The sequence below is a fragment of the Panthera onca genome, chromosome F2 (genome assembly GCF_046562875.1).
Source record: "Panthera onca isolate mPanOnc1 chromosome F2, mPanOnc1 haplotype 2, whole genome shotgun sequence".
In the NCBI taxonomy this organism is placed as follows: domain Eukaryota; kingdom Metazoa; phylum Chordata; class Mammalia; order Carnivora; family Felidae; genus Panthera; species Panthera onca.
Genome location: NC_138356.1, coordinates 44,528,102 through 44,550,466, shown reverse-complemented (window position 1 = coordinate 44,550,466; position 22,365 = coordinate 44,528,102). Strand labels below are relative to the sequence as shown.

The following is a 22,365-nucleotide window of genomic DNA, read 5'->3' as shown; positions in this document are numbered from 1 at the left end:
GTTTAAAAGTAACCTTTACCCACAACATGGGGCTCAAACTCATGACACTAAGATCAAGAGGAGTCATATGCTCTACCTACTGAGCCAGTCCGGCGCCCCTCATTCTTTAGGTCCTTACTTCTCAAATTCTAGTATTTATAAGAATCACTGAGGCTGCTTATTAAAACGATTCCCAAGCCCCACCAAACACTTCTTCCACATACCTGGGTGGGGTCCAAGAGTCAGAATTCAAGGTGATTCTGAATTACGTGATCTGGGAGCCATTCTTTGAGAAATATTCTTTTCAGATATAACTGATGTTTCACAAGATCTATTTAAATCACCACTTTATGATTAATAAGGAACTTTACATAATGCATGCTGTGAAATAATTCAAGTAGTACTGAAATATTTAAGGTAAAAAATGTCCTCTCATCACCCACTTTTCTCATATCTTATCCAGTGGTAAGTTTTGATGATTAGCTTTCCAGACTTGAATTTTGTATGCATATACAAACACATGTATTGGTTTGTTTATATATATGCATTATATATTATACATATATACATACATACAGAATGATGAGCATTTGGGGCGCCCAGGGGGCTCAATCGGTTAGGCATCCCACTTCGCTCAGGTCATGATCTTGCAGTCCGTGGGTTCCAGCCTGGAGTCAGGCTCTGTGCTGAAAGCTCAGAGCCTGGAGCCCGCTTCAGACTCTGTGTCTTCCTCTCTCTCTGCCCCTTCCCCGCTCGTGTTCGGTCTCGGTCTCTCCCAAAAATAAACATTAAAGAAAAAAATAACAACAACAAAAAAATGATGAGCATGTTTCTGATTTCCTTTGCTATCAAAAGTAATACCAAAATAAATATCCTTGTTCACATGTCTTTGAGCAACTGTGACTGTTTCTGATTCCTAAAAGTTGACACATAATGACAGCTTACCTATTGGTCCGATTTTACATTTTTGGGGCTGGTACATTTTGGAAGCTCTGTGCTTCCTATTTTGAATGATCCTTCACTGGACATTTATATCAAGGTCCAACGTTCACAACAAAAAGATTTCTAAATTAGACGTGTTTATTGCTCTCTGTTGCAAATTGAGCTTACAAGGTCGCACTAACACCGCCACTTAAGAGGTGAGTTTGGGGAAGCCAGCGCGGGGGCGCCACCGTTCTCCGAGAGGCCGGCAACTTGGGCGAAGACAGGGGAGGGCACACAGCTGCTTCGGCCCACGCGGAACTGACGCGGGAAGGTAGACCCGGGAGCCGAGGCGCACCGAAGTCTTCCTCGAGTCTCCCCACGGGCCGCGGCTTCGGTACAGACGAGTTCAGCGGCAGCAAGACCGTGAATCCAGCCGCCTCTTCTCACCGCCCCTCCCGCCTCACCCTCAGTCGGCTTCTCTAACTCCCGCCCCGTTCGACGTTCCTCGAGTCTGCAGCTGGGAGCAACACACTAACACAGCTTTAAGTCCCGCAACAAGAGAAGGCACAGAACCCCACCGCCACTCTAACTGGCTGTACTAACAGCGACCTGCAACAGTCCTCCTCTTCTTGCCCTGCCCCTTCCGCTTGCGGCTTACTTCCGGTTCCGGCGTCCCGGCTTTGCAGTGAAGAGCTTTGCATTGTGGGAACTCTTTCCTTTCTCTCTCCCGGCCATTTTGGCGGTTGCTTCTGGTGAGTGGGCTCTGCGGGGCCGAGTTGCGGGCCGCACTGGCAGCGCAGTGAGTTGCTCTTTGGAGTTCCGATCCTAAACGACCTGTCCTGTCCCTTGTATGTTCTAGGTTGGGTCCGCCCCGCACATAAGGCAGGAAGATGGTGGCCGCAAAGAAGACGGTGAGTGAAGCGGGGCAGGGCCGGAAGCCGATTCACGTGGAGGAATGTCTAGGCCGGGGTGGGCCGATCTGAGCACACCGTGGAGACAGCATGCTCACTGGCTTGGAGGGACCCGAGAGGAAACCGAGCGGTCCTCTCAGTGACTTGGGACCCTAGACTTAGGAGGTTTTTCTTAAAGGGGTCAGCTTCCAAAAAGCTGGATTCTGTTTTGAGATGGTTAAAAACAAGGCCTTCAGGTCCGTGTTAAATGTTTGCTTTGTAGAAAAAGTCGCTGGAGTCCATCAACTCTAGGCTCCAACTCGTTATGAAAAGTGGGAAGTACGTGTTGGGGTACAAGCAGACTCTGAAAATGATCAGACATGGCAAAGCGAAACTGGTCATCCTCGCCAACAACTGCCCAGCCTTGAGGTAATCAATCCAAGGAACCTTGAGTGTGTGTATCGTCCACTGCATATTCATCGAAGTGAATATCCAGGAGTGTAAGCTTGGGCAATCGGGGTAGCACTAACTCGGCTTTATGTAAAATTTGTTTTAGGAGCGAGCACCTGCAGAAAATTTACGGATGCTTCTGTGGTGTTTCGGTCTTGAACCACCCCTCCCCCCCATCATGTTTTCTCTTTGTAAGCTTATATTTTGGAGAAGTGTGGCAAGAAAGGGAAAAACCATGGAACGTCAAACTTTGAGGGAGGCACAGAAATTTGTTTTTCCATGTATTTTGTGTCATGCCTTTTTGGTCATTCTTGAAAAGTACTCCGTTTTGGGGCGCCTGGGTGGCTCAGTCGGTTGAGCGTCCGACTTGGCTCAGGTCATGATCTCGCGGTTCGTGAGTTCGAGCTCCGCATCGGGCTCTGTGCTGACAGCTCAGAGCCTGGAGCTGCTTCGGATTCTGTGTCTCCCTCTCTCTCTCTCTCTGCCCCTCCCCTGCTCATGCTCTGTCTCTCTCTCTCTCTCTCTCTCAAAAATAAACATTAAAAAAATTTTTTTTAAGTACTCCGTTTTGGGGGCTGCCTGGGTGGTTCAATCAGTTAAGTATCCACTCTTGATTTCGCTCAGGTCATGATCTCAGGGTTAGTGGGTTAGTGGTTTCCAGCCCAGCATAGGGCTCTGTGCTGACAGTTTGGAGCCAGCTTGGGATTTTTTCCCTTTCTCTCTGCCCCTCCCCTGCTCTCTCACTCTCTCTCAAAAATAAATAAGTTTTTTAAAAAAGTACTCCTATTTTTTGAACTTGTTACAGTATAGTAAAACTAAGGTAAGAAAAGCTCAGGCTGGCTGTGGAGCTACAGGTTCCTAGTTCCCCAAGTTTTTGCTTGACTTCACTGTTTTGAAATTGAACTTAGCATGGAAAATAAGTTAAAGAGACTTGGACTGTACAGAATATAAGCCATGTATCAGTCTGCTACACTGCATTGAGTTTTTTCTGTGGTAATGCGTAACCTTCTCGTGGCATTTTATATAGGGTGTCTGTACATAATTGGCTTGCCTGGAGTGCTCTGTCCTCCATCCCATCCCATGGTTTGGTCTTCAGGCTTACCTTCTATATCAGTGCTTCTCAAACTTGAATGTGCACACAATTACTGGTAATCTTGTTAAATGCAGGTTCTGATTTGATGGGTTTGGGATGGGACCTGACATTATGCATTTTTTGTTAATTTTTTTTTAATGTTTATTTTTGAGAGACCAAGTGAGAATGGGGGAGGGGCAGAGAGACACACACACACACACACACACACACACACACACACACACAATCTGAAGCAGGCTCCAGGCTCTGAGTTGTCAGCACAGAGCCCGAAGCGGGGCTCAAACTCACAAACTGAGAGATTGTGACCTGAGCCAAAGTCAGCCGCTTAATGGATTGAGCCACCCAGGTGCCCCTGAAATTTTTTAAATGTTTATTTGGAGAGAGAGAGAGAGTGCCCAGGAGCAGGAAATGGGCTAGAGAGAGGGAGAGCAAGAATCCCAAGCGGGCTCCCCACTGTCAGCGCAGAGCCCTACCAGGGGCCACGAACCATGAAACCATGAGATCGATCGTGACCTGAGCTGAAATAGAGTCAGTGGACACTTAACCATTTGAGCCACCCAGGTGCCTCTGACATTAGGCGGTTTTAACAAGCACCCACACTACTGCTGGTCTGTGGATCCATATTTTGAGTAGTGGCAAGGTTCCGTTAGGACTCTTCTAATTTGTAAAACCATTAATGTTTGTCTACTCAATTGACGCAGAAATGTTAACTTTATGTAAGTAATATCATTCCCCATCTAGGATTCAGAGCACCAGAGAGTGATAAAAGTGGTTTATCTTTTTTTTAATCATTTTTTAAAGTTTATTTATTTTTGAGAGAGCACTAGCGGGGGAGGAGCAAAGAGAGGGAGACTCCGAAACAGGCTCCGCGATGTTAGCACAGAGCCCAATACAGGGCTTGAACTCACAAACCTTGAGGTCATGACCTGAGCTGAAACCAAGAGTCCAACGCTTAACTGACTGAGCCACCTGGGCACCTCCAGAAATAGTTTATCTTTGAAACATAACACAGGTTTGGATTCTGGAACCTCCACTTACTGATCTGTGCCTGGATGTCTTTATTAGTTAAAAAAAAAATGAGTATGTTTTACTTAAGAGGTTATTGTGGGATTATATCATGTAAAGTGTCTGATGTGTAGTAAATGCTAAGTAAATATTTTTATTTCACATCCTGCCCTCTTTTCCATAAGCATAGTTATGGTCTTAAACATAGGTATTCAGAAGATATTTATTTGCTGGGTGTCCCATTTCTTAGAAAGACCAAAGGAAAGGATGGTTTGTATTGGCTAATGGATATGATACTTTTTTTAGGGTGATTATTGATTTGATGACCGTTGGAAGTTAAAACTTCTGAGGGAAATAGTAACATGTAATCTGTCAGTCATTTGGTATGGCATTTATTTATTTGTCTTTTGTTTACCAAAGGAAATCTGAAATAGAATACTATGCCATGTTGGCCAAAACTGGTGTCCATCACTACAGCGGCAATAATATTGAATTGGGCACAGCGTGTGGGAAATACTACAGAGTGTGCACCCTGGCTATTATTGATCCAGGTATGTTTTTTAAGTCATAAAAGAATTTTCCCTTTATAATGTAATTACAAGTACTCTTTGGTATACAAATATCTTTGCTAACTAGGTTCAGATATTCAGAATATGGATATATAGCAAGGGATATCCTGTAGTTTTATTTCACAGAAAATTGATAACGGATATAAGTACGTTATGATAGGTCTTGGTGTAAATGAAGTTTTTTTACTTTGAGATTATGAAAATTGTTTGAAGCCCTTAAAATTTAGGACCTTGGTAAAGGTGAAATTATAAAGGGGGGAGGAGGGATCAAATGAAATAGTAGAAAGGAATCCTTACTGGCTGCCTAAGGACAGATGGGTAAAGATTCAGTTGAGAAAAAGAAGTGGCTACAAATACAGATCATGTTATATTTTAGAAATTAAGAGTCTTTAATTAATTCATAAGAGACTGCGAATATTCTCGCTGTTCTGATTTTGTAATAATCAGGGCAGGCTAAACATTCGCTATATTAAGACCATGCATGTGTCCCCAGACTTAGTTCTTTCCCTAGGTCTGGTTTTATCAATGCTGGTGATAAACCAACTCTGACTTACATGATGCATCTGTGGAAAATGTCTGTGACTCTAGGTATCTGATCATCCTTGAGAAATGACAGCAAAGCTAGTGTAACAACTTTTGAAGATAACCATTGCCAATTTGATGATTACCAGTTGCCATTAAACAAATTGTAAAACTGTTATGTCTTATTTTCTAGGTGATTCTGATATCATTCGAAGCATGCCAGAACAGACTGGGGAAAAGTAAATCACGTAAAATTTTTCGTTAATAAAATTGGCTAGAGCTTGTTTTAAAAACTGTATTCATTTCCGTTACTTTCTTTGTATCTTTCTGTTCCCATACATTTTCCTGAAGATAGAATTTGAGAGGATGAGGCACTTAGATATGGTGGCAAGACTTGGGTTAATAGCTGTACATCCCGGTTGCCATTTTCCTTTTTATAAGGGGAGTGCAGAGTTCCTTTCCTATACTAGATTTTTAAGAGATTCCAATCTTGGAATATTGTTGGCATTTTTTATTTGAATATGTTTGAGAGGCAGCAAAGATCAATACCCAGAATTTAACCAGAATTGCAATTCATAACGCAGCTTATATCTACAAATGAGTAGCAGACAGGATTAAATGAAATATCCTCACCCGAAATGTTTTCAGTCTGAGAAAAGTTCTATTGAACTTTAATGAAGAAGGATTTTTCCAAAGGGTGTGTAGTGGTTCAGGTAGAAGAAATGTACTTAGAGCCCCTCAGAATAATCCCAGGTCTTCAATAAGTGCTAAATCCGGTTGCCCAACATTTTATATAATTTTATTCCTGGAAGATAGCACCGTGAAGTGTTTGGTGTTCAGATTTTTAGGAAGCTGCATACTACATCTTCCATGTATGTCCATTGGAACCCTTTTCCCACATTTCCCTTGGAACATTCTCAGTTAATTTAGGGAAAAATACTGTAGATTTATCTTGATTTACAGAGTCAAATGTTGCTGGTGGGGTATACTGTATGCAATGCTGTGCTCTAAGGCTGCAAAAGTGTCAGAAATAACCACATCATATCGTTTGGACTTCAGATGATCCAACTCTCGTACTACCCAAAACCGGGTGGTAGATGAGTGAGATGTTGATGAGGCCATCAATATGCTCTGGAATGTCACAAGACTTTTTTTTGTTTCTTTTGGGAGCTGAGCATGCCAGTGGGGGAGGGGCAGAGAATCTTACGCAGGCGCCACACCACCTGCCTGAAATCCAGCGCCTTGGGGCTCCCATCTCAGGAACTGCAAGATTGTGACCAGAGCAGCCTGACATTTCACCCACTCAACTACCGGGCACCCCTGAGGCTTTAATTGCTATGGTAACCATGGGTGGGTCAGATTCCCAGTTTCATTGAAAGGGGAATGGGTTTCTTTCAAGATAACATTACATAATTTTAGTTTATGTCTGGAATTTGATGTTATGGATACCATGTGAAGAGTAGCTGTTACCAACTAGTTTTACTGGTTCGTCAGTTACTCAGTATTTCTCAATTTGGGAGCACTACTGACATATTTCAATGGGATAATTCTTTGTTGTGGAGGGCTGAATACTGCAGGATATTTCTTATTCATGTTTCTTCCATATTGTGATGACACCCCCAAATGTTACCCCATGTTTTCAAAGTAGCATCTTCTGGTCAACAGCCACAGAGATATGAAAATCTAAAAATTTTTAATGTTTTATTTTTGAGAGTGAGTGGGGGAGGGGCAGAGAGTGAGGGAGACACAGGATCTGAAGCAGGCTCCAGGCTCTGAGCTGCCAGGACAGAGCCTGATGCAGGGCTCAAACTCATGAACTGTGAGATCATGACCTGAGCTGAAGTTGGACCCTTAACTGACTGAGACACCCAGGCACCCCTGTAAATGTTCTTAAGTGCTCCTATCTTCACATCCAGAGACTGGTATCCCCAAGGTGGTTTAAAATGTTTGAAATCTGTCAGATAAGACTTGCTTGGTCAGACTACTGCTGGTCTCTAATGCCATTAGTCTGTTCCTTAGTTAAAAATGGTTGCCCTTGGTTAAGGAAGTCTGTGGTGCTTATTTTCTACTTGATAAATCTTGCTTTTCAAATTGAGCTTCCAGCTACTTGGGTTATTTTTGGATTATTTTTCCCTCCAGTTTGACCAGTTACAATTTAGTTAAGGGGTGTACTTAAAAGAATACATTGTTGCCAATACCAGGGTACCATGTCTTTGTAAGGATTCTGTTGCAGGACTTGTGGCTGCAGGCATTTTGGAGCGATGGCTTTTAGAAAATAATTGGTGATTTTTAGGGGCTTCTAGGTAGTGATAATATGCTCTAAGGTCATTTGGCTTTTGCCTTTTCTTTATATGTGCTTTTCGTGCACTCCTTGTTTTAAGCAAGAAAGGAATTTACAGTTCAGAGAAAACGAGGTTAAAGCTAGTAGATAAGAAACGTATCTCACCCATTCTGGCCTGGGACAGCTGTGATGAAGTGCCATTAAAATGCTGCCAGAATTGGAGAAAATACCACTGGTCAGGAAGATCTGGGAAGGTCTTAGTTGGCATTTTTAAATGTAATTTTCCGATTATAATCAAAGTAATGTGTTTGGCTAGGAAGCTCTCTTATGCAGGGGATTGTGGGAAATTCCAGCCAAATGGATTTATTCCATACCTGTACTGAGTTGTTACGTCTGGAGATAAAAATGTCCGAAAGAAGAGGTTGGTCATTGTGGAGTGTATTAATTGTAATCCGTGTGGTATGGTGGCAGGGGCAAAAGGTACGTAGAGAAGAAAACAAGGCTGGTGGCCATGAATGCAATGAGTTGGGCCTTCTGGAAGATCTGGTTCATGGAAAATTCTCTTTGCTTTGTTGCAAATCTTAACTTCCAGCTGCCCCTTAGATGTGTGCTCCCCCTGTGTGCAGAGGCATCTGGTTTCCTTCCCCTCCATTTCCAGGCCTACTCCAACATCCTCTCCAGTCTAGATGGGGTGCCTCTGAGTTACCATAGAACCTTTTTTTATAGCATTAGTCACATTTGTTTCTCACTAAACTAAGATCCTAGAGGACAGAGACTCCGCAGTTTCAACTCTGTTATCACTTAGGAGTTCAAACAGGGTGAATAATGACTTTAGGGTTTAAACATTGAATTCTCATTGATACGCTTGTGGCTTTCTAGGCCAGAATTTCATCTTTGTCTTGTTTATAGTAGGTCTTGAACATCTTGTACATTTACTATAATTTACTATTCCTATCTCTTTGCTTCAAAAGGTAATTTAGGAGTAGGAATCTTCCAAAGTACTTTCCTCAGGGTAAGGTAAGCAAAGCATTCATTTGCTCAGCATATACTTAAATTACCTTCTTTGTGTCAGATAATTCTAGGAGGCTGAAGAATAAAAACATAAGTAGTGTACATGTTAAGCCATTTAATCCTCTTGACAATCCATTGAGATAGTACCGTTAGTCCCATTTGACAGATGAAGAAAGCAAGGCCTGGAAAAGTCACACAAATAATGAAACCTGAATGCAAAACTTTTTAACACCTGAGACATGTACAAATAACAAAATAAGGAAAATAGGGAAGTATTTCAGATTCTAGGTAATCTTAAATATCTTGGATTAATATGTAAATGTGATAAATTGGTTGGAGACCTTTTTTTCTTATGAAGGCATTTTCCTTCCCAATATGAAGAAAGTTGAAAACCTTATGATGAAATGTATTCAATAGCTAAAAATGAAGTGGGGGGAGGTACAGTCTAGAGCCACTAGGGGGAGCAGGGACTCAACAAAAAGTGAAGTACAACTGTGCCAAGGAAGCAATGCCTGAACTAGAAGTGTATCTCAGAAGGTAAGGCCAACCCAAATCAATACTTCCTCATGAAAACCTGTTTTCAGGGTCAACTGGATGACTCAAATACAAATATAAACTGAGGTTTGATACTTTGAACCACACAACTTTTATACTTAAATTCCAGTGATTTTCAGATAGGATTGAAGCTTAGATGTTCTCACTCTATCACACTGCCTTTTGGGAGGACATTGTGATGAAAACACTCATTTTAAAATATTTAAACAAGCATATTAAAGGTGTTTCATTTAAAAAGCATCATTTGGCCTCAAATACAGTAGCTTCCATGGGAAGGATGTCATGTTGGGGGTCTTCATTTCTTCATGAAGTTGTTACCTGTATTGTTTCCTGCTGCTCTAAGTGCTTTGAAAGACTTGATGTCTCCTTTGACCCATATATTCCAACTTTCTTATTTTCTCAGGGATGTGAGATCATGCAATCATGACCAGAAACCAAGAGCCAGATGCTCAACAGACTGAGCCACCGGATTCCCTGATTTATTTTTTTCTTTTAGTAGGCTTCACACCCAGTGGGAGCCCAATTCAGGGCTCCAACTTATGACCCTGAGATCAAGACTTGAGCTGAGATCAAGAGTCAGATGCTTAGCCTCATAAGCCACCCAGGCGCCCCTAGTACATTCCTTTTATTTTAAATTATTTTTATTTTTTTTAGTACATTCCTTTTAAATGGATAGTAGTTCTGAGGTATGGACTGTGCTACAATTTGACAGTTCTCTTTGTGATGATGATTAGGTTATTTCTAATTTGTAAATTCGAGTAACATTCTGTATAGGTTTCCTTGCCGGTATGTGCTAAAGTCCTCTAGTTAGATGCTGGTAAGTGCAGTTGCTAGAGTGCAGGGTTGTGGGCATTTTTAGTTTCACTAAAATGTCCATTTGCATGAGCATGCCCGTTTGCATTCTTGCTAGTGTACAAGAGCTCCATTTTTTACATCCTTGTCATACATACTAATTTTTGCCAAGCTGATTGTTTTAACTTGCATTTTCCTGATTGCCAGCAAGTTTAAATATTTTTTGAGAGAGAGGGAGAGTGTGTGGAGGAGGGGGGGAGACAGAATCCTAAGCAGGGTCCATGCAGCACAGAGCCTGAGGTGGGGCTTGATCCCACGACCCTGGGATCATGATCTGAGCTGAAATCCAGAGTCGGACCCTTAACCAACTGAGTCACCCAGGTGCCCCAAATACTTTTTTTCAAATGCATATTGACCATTTCCCATATACACATACCTTGTGTTTAAAGTTAAACTAGGAATATTTACACAGAATACCATCCTCTGAAGTGGTGAACTTTAATACTGTATAAAAAAAAAAAATCCCAACTTGTTAATACAAGTACATACGTTCTACGATTTTATGCATACATCCATATACATATATCAAGGTAAAAGTCCAATACAAAAAAATAGCTTTTCCTATGGCCAGTGTTCTACAGAATTCAGACTGCAAACTATTTTGTAGTCAAATGAGATTGCAACACACTAAGGCAGGACAAGGCAAAAGCAAATCAGGTCCACAGTATGTTACAGAATATCTTGCATAGCTTACTTGTTCTCACTTGATAATCTCATTTTAGGATTCTGAAGGATTTTTCATTCTCAATAAATGTATACAAGTTAGTGTATACTTTTTGTCTTTGTTCTATAGCAAACCAGCTCTCTCAGTACTACTTATGTTTTACTTGACAACCTAGAAGTAACAACAGCCTGAGCTTTGGGGCTCCGAACTGCTTTCACTGTCAGCCTTGATATGGTGTACAAACATGTAGAGCATTTCAAATCCTCATCTGTATCTCAGGCGATTTTCCAGGGCTTCCATCCTCTGTGTCATTTCTTCTAGTAAATCTCAAATTAAGGAAGAGGAATCTGAATTGCCTGTTTTTATTTACATTCAAATACAAACTTGATTTATCTACATAAAAATTTGTCCTGGAAAATAAAAATTTTTCCATTTCTGTTAAGTTTTTTTTTAATTTTTTTAAAGTTCATTCATTTTTAGAGAGCAACAGAGCATGAGTGGGGGAGGGGCAAAGAGAGAGGGAGACACAGAATCCGAAGCAGGCTCCAAGGCTCTAACTGACAGCACAGAGCCCAACATGGGGCTCAAACCCATGGACCGTGAGATCATGACCTGAGCCAGTGTCAGATGCTTAATCAACTGAGCCAGCCAGGTGCCCCTCTGTTAAGAATTTTTAAACTCTGACTTGAAGGTTTTCATTTAACACATGCTATCAACACTATAAATCTCTTTCAGGTTAAATGTTTCTTTAACATCAAAGCCAGAGAGTTCAGTTAAAATTCTTTCAGAAAAATGTTTAATTCTACTCACATCTGTGTGCTTGTAAAGTAGTTTGCCATAGCACACCTTTGGGAGCCAGAGTGATAATGTTGGGAATGTGAAGAGAAGGATGAGGCCTTAGTAAATAATGTCAGGAAAGAAAAGAGATTGGGGAGTTTTCACCCATGATGCCAGATACAGCGAAAAGGTAGCAGCCTTGAAGTCTTAAGACCTATGCTCTTTTTTTTTTTTTAATCTAATGTTTATTTTTGAGAGAGAGAATGTGAACAGGGGAGGGGCAGAGAGAGAAGGAGACACAGAATCGGAAGCAGGCTCCAGGCTCTGAGGTGTCAGCACAGAGCCCGATGTGGGGCTCAACTCAAGCACAGCGAGATCATGACCTGAGCCAAAATGGACACTTAACCGACTGTGCCACCCAGGGGCCCCTATGCTCTTTTATATGTAACTTCCTTAGTCACTTCTGAAACACCCTCAGAAGTGGGGTGGGAAAAGGCAGAGGAGAGGGGCATTAGAACAAGCATTTGTCTTCACGTAAGCTCCTTAATCCCCTCCACCTGTCCCCTTGGTGACAGAGTGAGATCCTGGATTCATCACCCACGTTAACCACTGTCAGGTTGTTTTACTTGAGGGAGCATATTTCCAGCTTTCAGAAAGGGAATTGCTACATCTGTTCCTTATTATATCAACCCATTGGCACAGAGATAGTTCAGGATTCAACCATTTCCCTATAGGCTAATTGATGCATGTGGAGATAGACATCAGCCAGCTTTAGTAAGCTTACTGTAATTTGAAGTTCAGAGCAGCTGGCAGTATAAAAACACTGAATCCTCATTTCTCCATTATCTCAAAGCATTCCTTTTATTTGTAATAATTGGTTTAATGAATCATTGGACCCTGCTGTTCCCTTGATAGCATGTTTCATCTTAGAGTGCTGATATAAAAGATCTCTGCTGCCAAACAAACAAACAAAAAACCCTAGTCTTCTAGAAACTACACACTGACCAACTGTGGCTGCAGTATGGCTTGGGGCCAAAGGAAAGGTCTGGAGTTTAGATGGAGTTTGAAACCTCTTCAGTCCACATTCTTTGCCTGTACTTACTGTACCTTTGATGCACATCAGACCCAGTACATTTCCTTTTCCTCCCAGCAGAGAGGCAGTTAAATTTTCAGTCTGTTTTCTCTTTACTTTGCAGACTTTTACTTTCCTGGCAGACTGGCCTTCCTGCTAAACCCCTAGAACAGCAGATAGCAACTACGTGCTTGACCCTGGCCACGAAGCTTGGCTTGCCCTTGGCTCTCAAACACCTATCAGGTTGCTTAAGTAAAAAAGCCTTTCTGGGAGTTCACTACTCTTGACTTCATGGAAATAGTTTCATTTGATATACACCCACAAATAGTATTTGTGAAGTTTGGTTAAGATTCTTTGCATTGCACATAGAAGCATAATACTAGAAAAGGATATAGCGTTGTGTTAACTTTCTCACTTCTTCATTTGCAAGGTTCTGGAACATTATTAGGTTTTCACATTTGCACTGATCGTGTTTTTCTTCCAAAGGGCTTCCTGAGAAAGCACACGGAAAGTGTTCACTCACCTCTATAACCCACCAGGCTTCCCAGATGCATAATAATAGGACTGAATCAGCATACGGAAGAAACCAAAATGAAGGAACTGTTCAACTTTTTCCGCACAGCCAGATCCAGTAAATACCAGGAAAGGGCCGCGTACGCTTCCAACACTGCCTTTCGTGTGGACTGCAGGGAAGGCTGCCCCAGTTTCTTTTCAGTTAATTTTTTTTGAGTTCTCATTTTACTTAAGCTGTTCTCTTATCTTCTATCCTGGTTCCTCCTCCCTCCTTACTTCTCCTCCTCTCAGCTGAGATTGTTGGCAAGCTAAGAGGCTGGTCTCACGTTCCCTTCTAGTAATACTGTATTTGGAATTACCTGAAGATTTTGTTGAATGGAAAAGCTTTTGTGTGGACCGTGAAACACTGTCTTCTTCAAACAGATATCGGTGTTGCACTGCAAAATTAGAACAGGAAAGTAGGTCTCGGATATTTATGGTGACTGGCTCAGATTCTGTAAAGAGAAAGAAAACTGAAGTCAAACCTGCTTACCACGGTTGTGGTTCTAAGACAGCCATCAGCTATCTCAGTAAGGTACTTGATGTTCCTAGCATGTAGTACACGGCTTTACTTTGGGGACGTACTGTGGCAAAAGACTCAGCAGAGAGGCTATTACCAAATAGGGCTTAAAGTGGAGAGTAAATGTTTCCTATCTGACCAAGGGAAAAAAGCCATAGTTAACGTAATTCAAATCTTACTCACTTTCACTCCTTTACAACTTTTGTCTGAGGGTGGAAGCATCCACCGAAGGTTCTAGAAACACTGCTTTTTAAAATTTACCTATTGGCTTTTTAGGATTTTACCTGTTGGCTGGTGGGCCTTCTTTGGCAGTTCCCCTGCTGGGGAGTCCTGACTTCCGTCGGAGTCTTCCAGAGCTGAGAGGAAAAAGATGACCAACAGGAGTGACAGCTGTCTGCATGCATGTGTGCTCTTTAGGAAACTGGTCCCAGACCAGCTCCTTACCTACCAGCTGTAACCCAGGGGATTTTGGTTTTATTTGGTGACGCCAGTTTCAAGAAGCAATTGGTTCCCAGGGTAATCCAAGATCACTCTGGGGGTGTTCTCTAGTAAGAGAAACCTGGACCCCTCAAGTGCATCTTCCTTAAGAATGCCTCCAAAAATGTCATGTCTACAAGGTGGGTGGGAAAGAAACTTAAAGTTGTCCAAGGACTAAGCTCTAGTGGCAAAGGCTCCACTGGACACTCCAGTTTGAACTAAACAGCCTAGAGGTGAAATCGAATCTACTCGCATCAGAAATTGGAAAGGCCTGGGGTGCCTGAGTGGCTCAGTCGGTTAAGCGTCCGACTTTGGCTCAGATCATGAACTCATGGTTCGTGGGTTTGAGCCCTGTGTCGGGCTCTGTGCTGACAGCTCAGAGCCTGGAGCCTGCTTCGGATTCTGTGTCTCCCTCTCTCTCTGCCCCTCCCCCACTCACACTCTTTTTCTCTCTCAAAAATAAATAAACATCTAAAAAAAATTTTTTAAAAAAGAAGAAATTTGAAAGGCCTTCCCTCCCTGGGTCCCCCTTCATCTCGTTGTTCTTTCCTTTAGAGGAGTGAAACACATGATTTCGCTTGGGATTTTACTGGTGACTGAACCTGGGACATAAGTAGGGGAGCTGGGCAGAGCTGCTATAGAGAAGCTTCCTGGCCCAGGAGTGCAGTGGAGATAAGCAGAGGGAGCTCTTGGACATAACAGAATCTACATTCTGTAAATAGGAGTGCTCCGTGCAGGAAGGCATTCTTTAAATTTGAAATATGAATCCCTTTCCACTCCATCATAGGCATATCCTGAAATTGCGTATCAGCTCTCTGATGTGTATAATGGTTGTTTCTTAGTTAAATGATGATTTCTGTGGGGGTTTTCTGGGGATTAAATATACTGGTGTGTCAAAAGATTTATCATACTGCTCAGCACGCAGCAAGCACTCATCAGTTCTAGCTGTTCCTTTTGTCCTCTCTCTCTCCCGTTCCCCTTTTTGTGCTTAGTGTTTCCAGGCATTACTGGCCCTGAACACCAGGGAGGCACTTTTTTAAGCACTTTGAAGGAAGAGGTTGAGAATTTCTCATTCAGGGGTCCATGCCGTCCTGTGTGATGTGAGGACCTCTCTTATAGGTAAGCGATAGTACCTTCACATATGCCTTTCTTTAGTTTTTCACTTATCTCTCCCATCGTACTGAAGTCTTCGGCATAGAATAGATGCTTGTCCGTGGGCTCAGAGGCAATCTCTTGTAGTTCTTCCTCAATAGCTTTTCCTACCCCGACAGCATACATAGTTATACCTAAGTTGCAGAGCAAATTAAGAACAAGGGAGTTAGAGCTGTGCTCCCGGGGTCTGGAAGTTGTCTGTACGGCACCCAGAGCCAGGTGGGGATTAAGTGGTGCGACTTGAGGGGTCCATGTCCCCCTCCCTTTATTTCTCCACCATTTCTGTTTTGGCCCTACGGAAAACAAAGAGGGGTTTCCAAGAGGGAGGAAGGTGAAACCTCTGGGGGAAGTTGGGAGCTAGACCACCAACCTGTTGCTCAGCTCAGGGCAAGGTCATTTAACAAACCTGCAGCTTCTGCCTGAATTAGCCTTAGGGATAAAGTAGAAAAGAGCACTATCTTATGGCTTACTAAATGGGAATCTCTTCGGGGAGAATTCTAAGAAACAGGTCAATTTATGACCTTCTAACCTAGATTCTACTTCTCCAAGGTACAGGACAGGATCCTTAAAGGAGGGGTTGGGAGGGCGGGGCAGGGGAAGCTGCTCTCCACTCACATCTCTTGGAAGGACAAAGCCTTATGAGGGGTGCTAACCTGAAAAGGGAAATCTGCAGACCAGTGGAAATCCCCAAAGTGTGAAAGAAAGAACAAACCCAAGTACCAACCTTAGATTTCAACAGGGACATGAAATTGCTCCAAAAGCTTTTCTAAACAACAGAAATCACTAGACTGCCTTCCTCCATAGGTGCTTCACTTGAAAGTAAAACATGGTAAGAACTTAAATTCTGCCTGATTTTCAACATTTTTTTAGCACTGATATCTTGCTCTGGCTAATTCATTAGGCTAGATTTTTTTTTTTTTAATTTTAAATACACATAAAAATGGCTCTTTAAGCCAAGGGGAAAGAGTTATGTCTTGTTCTAAGTCTGTATAAGGTCAATAGGCGAGTTCAACATATTTGTCCAGGAGCCCAGTGACCTGATCAAACTCCCTAAAAAGGAGAACTACTATTTTAAGATTATATTAGCTATGCATAGGAATAATTAAAGTCATCAGAGGATGTCACTTCAGGTAAATCTTGTTGATCAAAAAGTTTTTTTAATGTTTATTTTTGAGAGAGAGAGACATAGCGTGATCTGGGGAGGGGCAGAGAGAAAGGGAGACGCAGAATCTGAAGCAGGCTCCAGGCTCTGAGCTGTCAGCACAGAGCCCGATGCGGGGCTCAAACCCACGAACCATGAAATCAGGACCTGAGATGAAGTCTGATGCTTAACTGACTGAGCCACCTAGGCGCCCCATATCTTGTTGATTTTAGAACCAAATTTCACCTACCACTTACCTGTCTTTGGGTGATTTGTGGAAATTTAAGTAGGGGAAAGAGTAAGGTAGATGGGTCTTAATGGGACAAATAAGAGGGCTAACCACTGTCTTTGGAAACAAGATGCTTCCCCGTGTGCGCTTTAAAAATGCAGGGTAGGGGCGCCTGGGTGGCTCAGTCGGTTAAGTGTCCGACTTCGGCTCAGGTCATGATCTCACAGTTCGTGAGTTCGAGCCCCACGTTGGGCTCTGTGCTGACAGTTCAGAGCCTGGAGCCTGTTTCAGATTCTGTGTCTCCCTCTCTCTCTGCCCCTCCCCTGCTCATGCTCTGTCTCTCTCTGTCTCAAAAATAAACATTAAAAAAAATTAAAAAAAAAAAAAAAGTAAAAATGCAGGGTAGAGGTGGGGCACCTGGGTCGCGCAGCAGATTCAGCATCCAACTCTTGATCTCAGCTGGCGTCAGGATCTCACAGTTCGTGAGTTCGAGCCCTGCATCAGGCTCTGTGCTGATGGCACAGAGACTGTTTGGGATTTTGTCTCTCCTTTCTCTGCCCCTTCCCCCACTTGTTCTCTCTCTCAAAATAAAGAAATAAACTTAAAAAATGCAGGCTAGTGGGGTTCATGGGTTTGACATGAGCTCTAGCAAGCTAGTCTGGAAGCAGAAGAACTGTGTATGAGCAGCCAGTTTCACAGTCCACTCAGATGATTCAGAACAGGACACTTTTTGTGGCTACTATTCTATTGGGCTAGAGGAAAAGGAGTCAATGTTCTATTCTTGGACAACAGAAAGAGGAGGTACAATACCAATAAAATGGCCTCCTTCACAAAGCGTCGTTGAATGTCAGTGTGAGCCAGCCTCTCTGTGGGGAGGAATGGAGTTCACTAACGGGATTGCTAGTACTTTCTCTCCTTGTTCATTGACTCAGATTAGTCACACACGTCCTATATGCCGTGCCTGGTCAGGGAATGGCTCCATAAAGTCTTGGGCGAAGGCCTGGTCTGCACACCCTTTCCCCTCTTATAGGACTTGTTAAAGCAATGCACCCTCAACAAGTTCTTAAAGAAAGTGGCTTTCAAGCAAACTGCTGCAAAGTCTCAAGTTTCCTCATCTCCCCGAGGAATCCAGTCACTTCACCTTACGCTACCTCTCCCGACCATCCTAGCTTTCGGGTTTCCCTTTCGGAAGGCCGTATTCCTCTGCCATACTTCACATCTCTGCACAGCTCACGTGAGCTCAAGCCCCCGTCTCCCCCACCTTAGGCACTGTGCTCGTACGGCTGTGCTTGCCTGAATAAGAGCCTAGAGTGGTAATCTCTTCCAACGTTTTGATTTTCTCAGAAGCTAACTTTTGCCTCCTACAAACACAAGAGTGTTCGCTATCAGAAGGCTATTGTGCTTTCAGAGTTCACCTGAAGCACTGGTTTTAAAAAAAAAAAAAGTATCAGCAAAAGTTCCTCCCACCAGGAATCTATTTTTACCGAACTCTTGAGGTGATTCTAAAGCCACCAGACCAGTGTTTGGAAACGGTCGTATATCTATCTGTGGTTAAACAGCACGTGCAGACTCGCTTCTCTCCCCTGGAGGTCACACACTGGGAAATCGCAGTTGGTGACTACTCAGGCGGGTTTGGTGTCTAGACTAACAGCACAGCCTGCAAGATGCCCGCCTCCCAAGTCCTGGACCCCCGCGGGCTCCCTTTACAGCCTCTAGGTGGCAGTGCAGCACAGGTGAATGAGCACTTGCCGCGAAGCCTCTCCCAGTGCTCAGAGGCTCTCACTCCTGTCACCCACCACCCTTTGACCACCCGGTGAGTTTAAGAAACCCGAACCTGAAGTGATGTAAGCCACACCTCCATCCCTTATTACCGTTGGCCTGGGCTTTACTGGCCCACTCCGAGACGTCATCCTGAGCCCGTCCGTCTGTGAACACGATGGCCACTCTGGGCACCCGTGCGGAGAGAGGTCTGGCCCCTTCTACTTGGGTAAAACTTCTCTCAAACATGTGTTTCAGGGCCAGCCCGGTCATAGAGCCCTTGCCCATGTATTTTATGTGGGCCACGGCTTTCTTCATGTCTTTGGCCGAGCTGAAGTTTCTCAGGGTAAACTCTGTGCGGACCTGCGTGGAATACTGGAGCAGTCCCACGCGAGCAGCTTTGGGGGAAATCGCCAAGGAATCTATAATGCCAGTGACAAACTGCTTCACAATCTCAAAATTCTCTTCTCCGAGGCTCTTGGATCCATCGATCACGAAGACCAGGTCAACTGGGCCTTCAGTGCATCCTGCAGGAAGGAGAGGAAAGGTGAGGTAGTTAAAGGGTCACATAGAAGAAAACTACGCTTCAGTTGGAGGCCGAGCCACTTTGGAGAACTACCTTTGTTCTTCAGATAACACACGGGGCAGGCGGAAGGTGTGGGAGTCAGGAGCCACGATAATTTTCACATTTGCCTTCCCATGTGGCTTGTTAAATTGATAAAAAGAGTGTTTTTCGTAAGCAAAATCACACAACAGAGGCACAAATCATCAGGGGAATCAGGTCCACACCGTGCTCTGGGTCACTGACAGCCAAGTCTGGCAGGGACTGTGTCTAGAGTATTGTAGGGCCTGACAGCTTCCAAAAGATTCCTATAACTTCCCTCCAGGAGGGTGACATCACCCCAGTGCTGGCATTCTGACAGACGACAGAGAAGGAAATCCTTAAATTCAGCTCAGCCATCATCTCTTCCAGGGAGTTTTCCCTAGGAACCCAGCTTGTATTACTTTCTCTCTGTGTACCCCTAATAACGGCTAATGTATCCAACGAAAATTGGCTTCTTGAGCACCTGCTTCACGCAAGGCAGCAGGCAGGATTGCAAGAGGGACCAGGGCAAAATCCCCCACATGAAAGTGCTTACAGTCCAGGGTAGTCGGTACAGTAGTCCACACGGCACACTAGCTACCAGAGGATGTGTCGATCTCTCTAGTCTGCAAGTTCCTCCTCTGGTCTCACTTCTGTACCCCCATACCTGGCACGCAGCAGTTGTTCAATAAATGCTTGTTGGCAGATTAAATGAAAGAGGTGGTGCCCATTGGGGAGCACACCTACAAGTAGCCTCCTGACCTATTCAAGCTGAAAAATGAATCATGACTGTGAATTCTTGATCTATATGGAAGCTATTCAGGCAACTCAGATGGTTGGCAGGAAAGCTCTACGTGACTACTTAAGCAATCTGGCCGTGGACAGACTTTGTTATTTAGGGCCGCATAAAACAAATTTGCAGATCCTGAATGAATGATCTCATTTCAAACAGTCTACAGTATGCGACATAACATTCTCTTTTATATATCAAGCAGTTGTCTAATATTTGAAAGTAGAGCACAACAATATAAACAATATAAACACGGACACACAAAAGCTAAATTATTTCTGGGCATAGGCCCAAATAATATGCAGTGTGTGCGTGTGTGTGTGTGCGTGCGCGTGTGCGTGTTGGGGGATTGAGTTCTCCTTTCCCATTAAGTTCTTGTCCCTATTATTTAACTTATTGATTGCTTATTAGTAAAAGAAGAAAGGTCAGTTCAGAGCTTCATTTACATTCACAGCCTATTCTTGAATCGAAAGGAAGGAAGAAAAAAAGAAAGAAAAGAAAGGAAGGGAAGGAAAGGAAAGGGAAGGAAGGAAGGAAGAAAAAAGAAAGAAAGGAAGGAAGGAAGAAAGACTCTCAGGAGGCATGCACAGGGCTCTCTGGCAGATTGCAAAAAGACTGGAATAATTTTCCAGCAGTAGGTCTGTTTTCTCCCCTCCCCCACACACTCTTCTTAACGGAACAAAATCAGTACCTGCAGCCTCCATGCACAGAGGCACAGAAGGCTTCTCCAGGAAATAAGAACACTAGGTAGAGTGGAAGAGCACAAGGGCAAGAAGTGCTAGATTTTTGCTTTCAGACCTGGGAAGAATGATAGCTCCCTTGCTGGCTACTCGTTTGCAGGACGGTCACTCCAACTGCAGCTGAGCATTTTCTTTTGGTAGTTAAGTCACGGAGACTGCAATGGAGCTGTGATTTGCTTTCAGAACGTAATTTTCACAGAGTTCCAGAATTTCAGGGTTGGACAAGACCGTTAAAGTCACTCGTGCAGCCCTCCTGTTGCTTGCATCTTTACAATATCCCTACCCAGCAGCCAGTTCAGCCCGGACCTGAACACCTTTCCTGATGGAGAAGTCATCACTTCACCACTGAAGCCCCATCTCTGGACATCTCTGCGGTTGATGATTACAAGAGCTGCCACTTGTCAAGCAATTAGTATGTGCCAGCACTGGGCTAAGAACCTTCGAATACCTGATCTCATTGATTTCTCATGACATTTCTGTGAGGTATTATCCTCATATTATAGCTGAAGAAACGGACACTCAGAGAAGTTAAATAATTTGTCCAAGGTCACACGAGTACTAGGAATAGGGTCGAAGTCCAGGTTTGCCTGACTCAAAGCTCATGATCTTAACTAATTAATCACATGGCTTCCCTGAAAGTGTCTCTGTCCTGCTTCTGGGCTGTAGTTTCTCTTCACTGTTCTTTCTTTCCCTGGGGCTATGTTATAGGTCATGAATGAAGTCACTGTCACTTTGGCATTTGAACGGTACCTTAGGTCTTTTTCTATAAAGATCCATCTCTTCCTTTATTTTTCACTTGACATCATACTGAATGAACATTGTCACTGTGATGGTTTCTAAATCTTGCTTGTCACTATCCTTTTTCTTTAAATATGTTTTCCTAAAAAATAATACATATACTGGAACTGAAGTCAAACATTACAAAAGGGTATATGTCTATGTATATATGTATGTGTGTGTATATCTATATCTCTCTATATTTACATAATACAAATAGAAGTGGAATTGCCTTTAAAATATTGCCAGAGGCCCCTGGGTGGCTCAGTCAGTTAAGTGTCCGACTCTTGGTTTCAGCTCAGGTCATGATCTCACAGCTTTGTGGGCTCTGCACTAACAGTGTGGAGCCTTCTTGGGAGTCTCTCTCTCCCTCTCTCTCTGGCCCTCCCCAACTTGTACTGTCTAACTTTAAATTAAAATAAAATATTGCCCAACTGCCCTCCTAAATGTTGGTACCAATTCAGACACCCAGTTGATAACTTTACGACTGCCTATTACACTAGACCTTTGTCAACATAAGGACTCATCAACCTTTCTGATCTCTGTAATAGGTAAGAAAAAAAAAGGTATCACAGCTTTAATCTATCACTATACATCAGCTCTTTTTTAAAAATGGTTTTTATGTTTTATGTTGTGTTTAGAAAGGTCTTCTCTATTCTGAGATCATAAAATAATTTTCTTAAGATTTTTTTTTCTGCTACCTTGGAGGGGTTTTTTTTGGTTTTTGTTTTATTGGTTTTTTGTTTGTTTGTTTTTTAATGTTTAAACTTTGCTCTATCTCTCTCTTCCTAAAATGCAATGCTCAGAACTGAATGTCATTCCCTGGCACAGAGCAGAAGATAAGTCTTACCTCTTTGTTTCCAGATATTCTTATTCACCCTAAGATTACTCTAGCCTTTTGGCTGATAGTGAACTTGCTGTCAACGAAAACCAAAAGTTTTTCCACAGGTGCTTTAGTTAAGCTCCATTATGAGACAAGCAGAGAGGTGAGGGATTTGTTTC

General features: G+C 43.0%; 2 protein-coding genes and 1 non-coding gene across 5 annotated transcripts in view; 2 read left to right on the top strand and 1 right to left on the bottom strand.

The window, feature by feature from the left end:
* Positions 1-1,608: 1,608 nt before the first annotated feature.
* Positions 1,609-5,730, top strand: RPL30 (ribosomal protein L30). Of its 2 annotated transcripts, XM_060610999.3 has the most exons (5): positions 1,609-1,655; positions 1,763-1,814; positions 2,077-2,222; positions 4,762-4,892; positions 5,626-5,730. In XM_060610999.3, the coding sequence occupies exons 2-5, from the start codon at positions 1,794-1,796 to the stop codon at positions 5,673-5,675; spliced, it is 348 nt and encodes a 115-aa protein (XP_060466982.1). In that variant the 5' UTR covers positions 1,609-1,655; positions 1,763-1,793; the 3' UTR covers positions 5,676-5,730. The 2 variants fall into 2 exon arrangements, with proteins under 2 accessions (XP_060466982.1, XP_081648351.1); XM_081792225.1 differs by lacking the exon at positions 1,609-1,655 and having other exon boundaries at positions 1,681-1,814.
* LOC132664882 (small nucleolar RNA SNORA72) lies at positions 5,319-5,450 on the top strand. Its single transcript, XR_009603886.1, has one exon. It is a non-coding gene; the product is annotated as a small nucleolar RNA SNORA72 (small nucleolar RNA).
* A 4,820-nt stretch (positions 5,731-10,550) lies between the features above and the next one.
* The window catches only part of MATN2 (matrilin 2), a 135,503-nt gene continuing 123,688 nt past the window's right edge, over positions 10,551-22,365 (bottom strand). Inside the window, exons 14-19 of one of the 2 annotated variants that reach the window (XM_060610995.3) lie at positions 18,587-19,000; positions 15,327-15,479; positions 14,001-14,072; positions 13,517-13,651; positions 13,038-13,136; positions 10,551-11,115 (exon numbers count right to left, since the gene is read on the bottom strand). In XM_060610995.3, coding sequence (XP_060466978.3) covers positions 11,060-11,115; positions 13,038-13,136; positions 13,517-13,651; positions 14,001-14,072; positions 15,327-15,479; positions 18,587-19,000 — 929 coding nt within the window. In that variant the 3' untranslated portion in view covers positions 10,551-11,059. The remainder of the gene's footprint in view (positions 11,116-13,037; positions 13,137-13,516; positions 13,652-14,000; positions 14,073-15,326; positions 15,480-18,586; positions 19,001-22,365) is intronic. The other variant, XM_060610997.3, reaches the window with a different exon arrangement.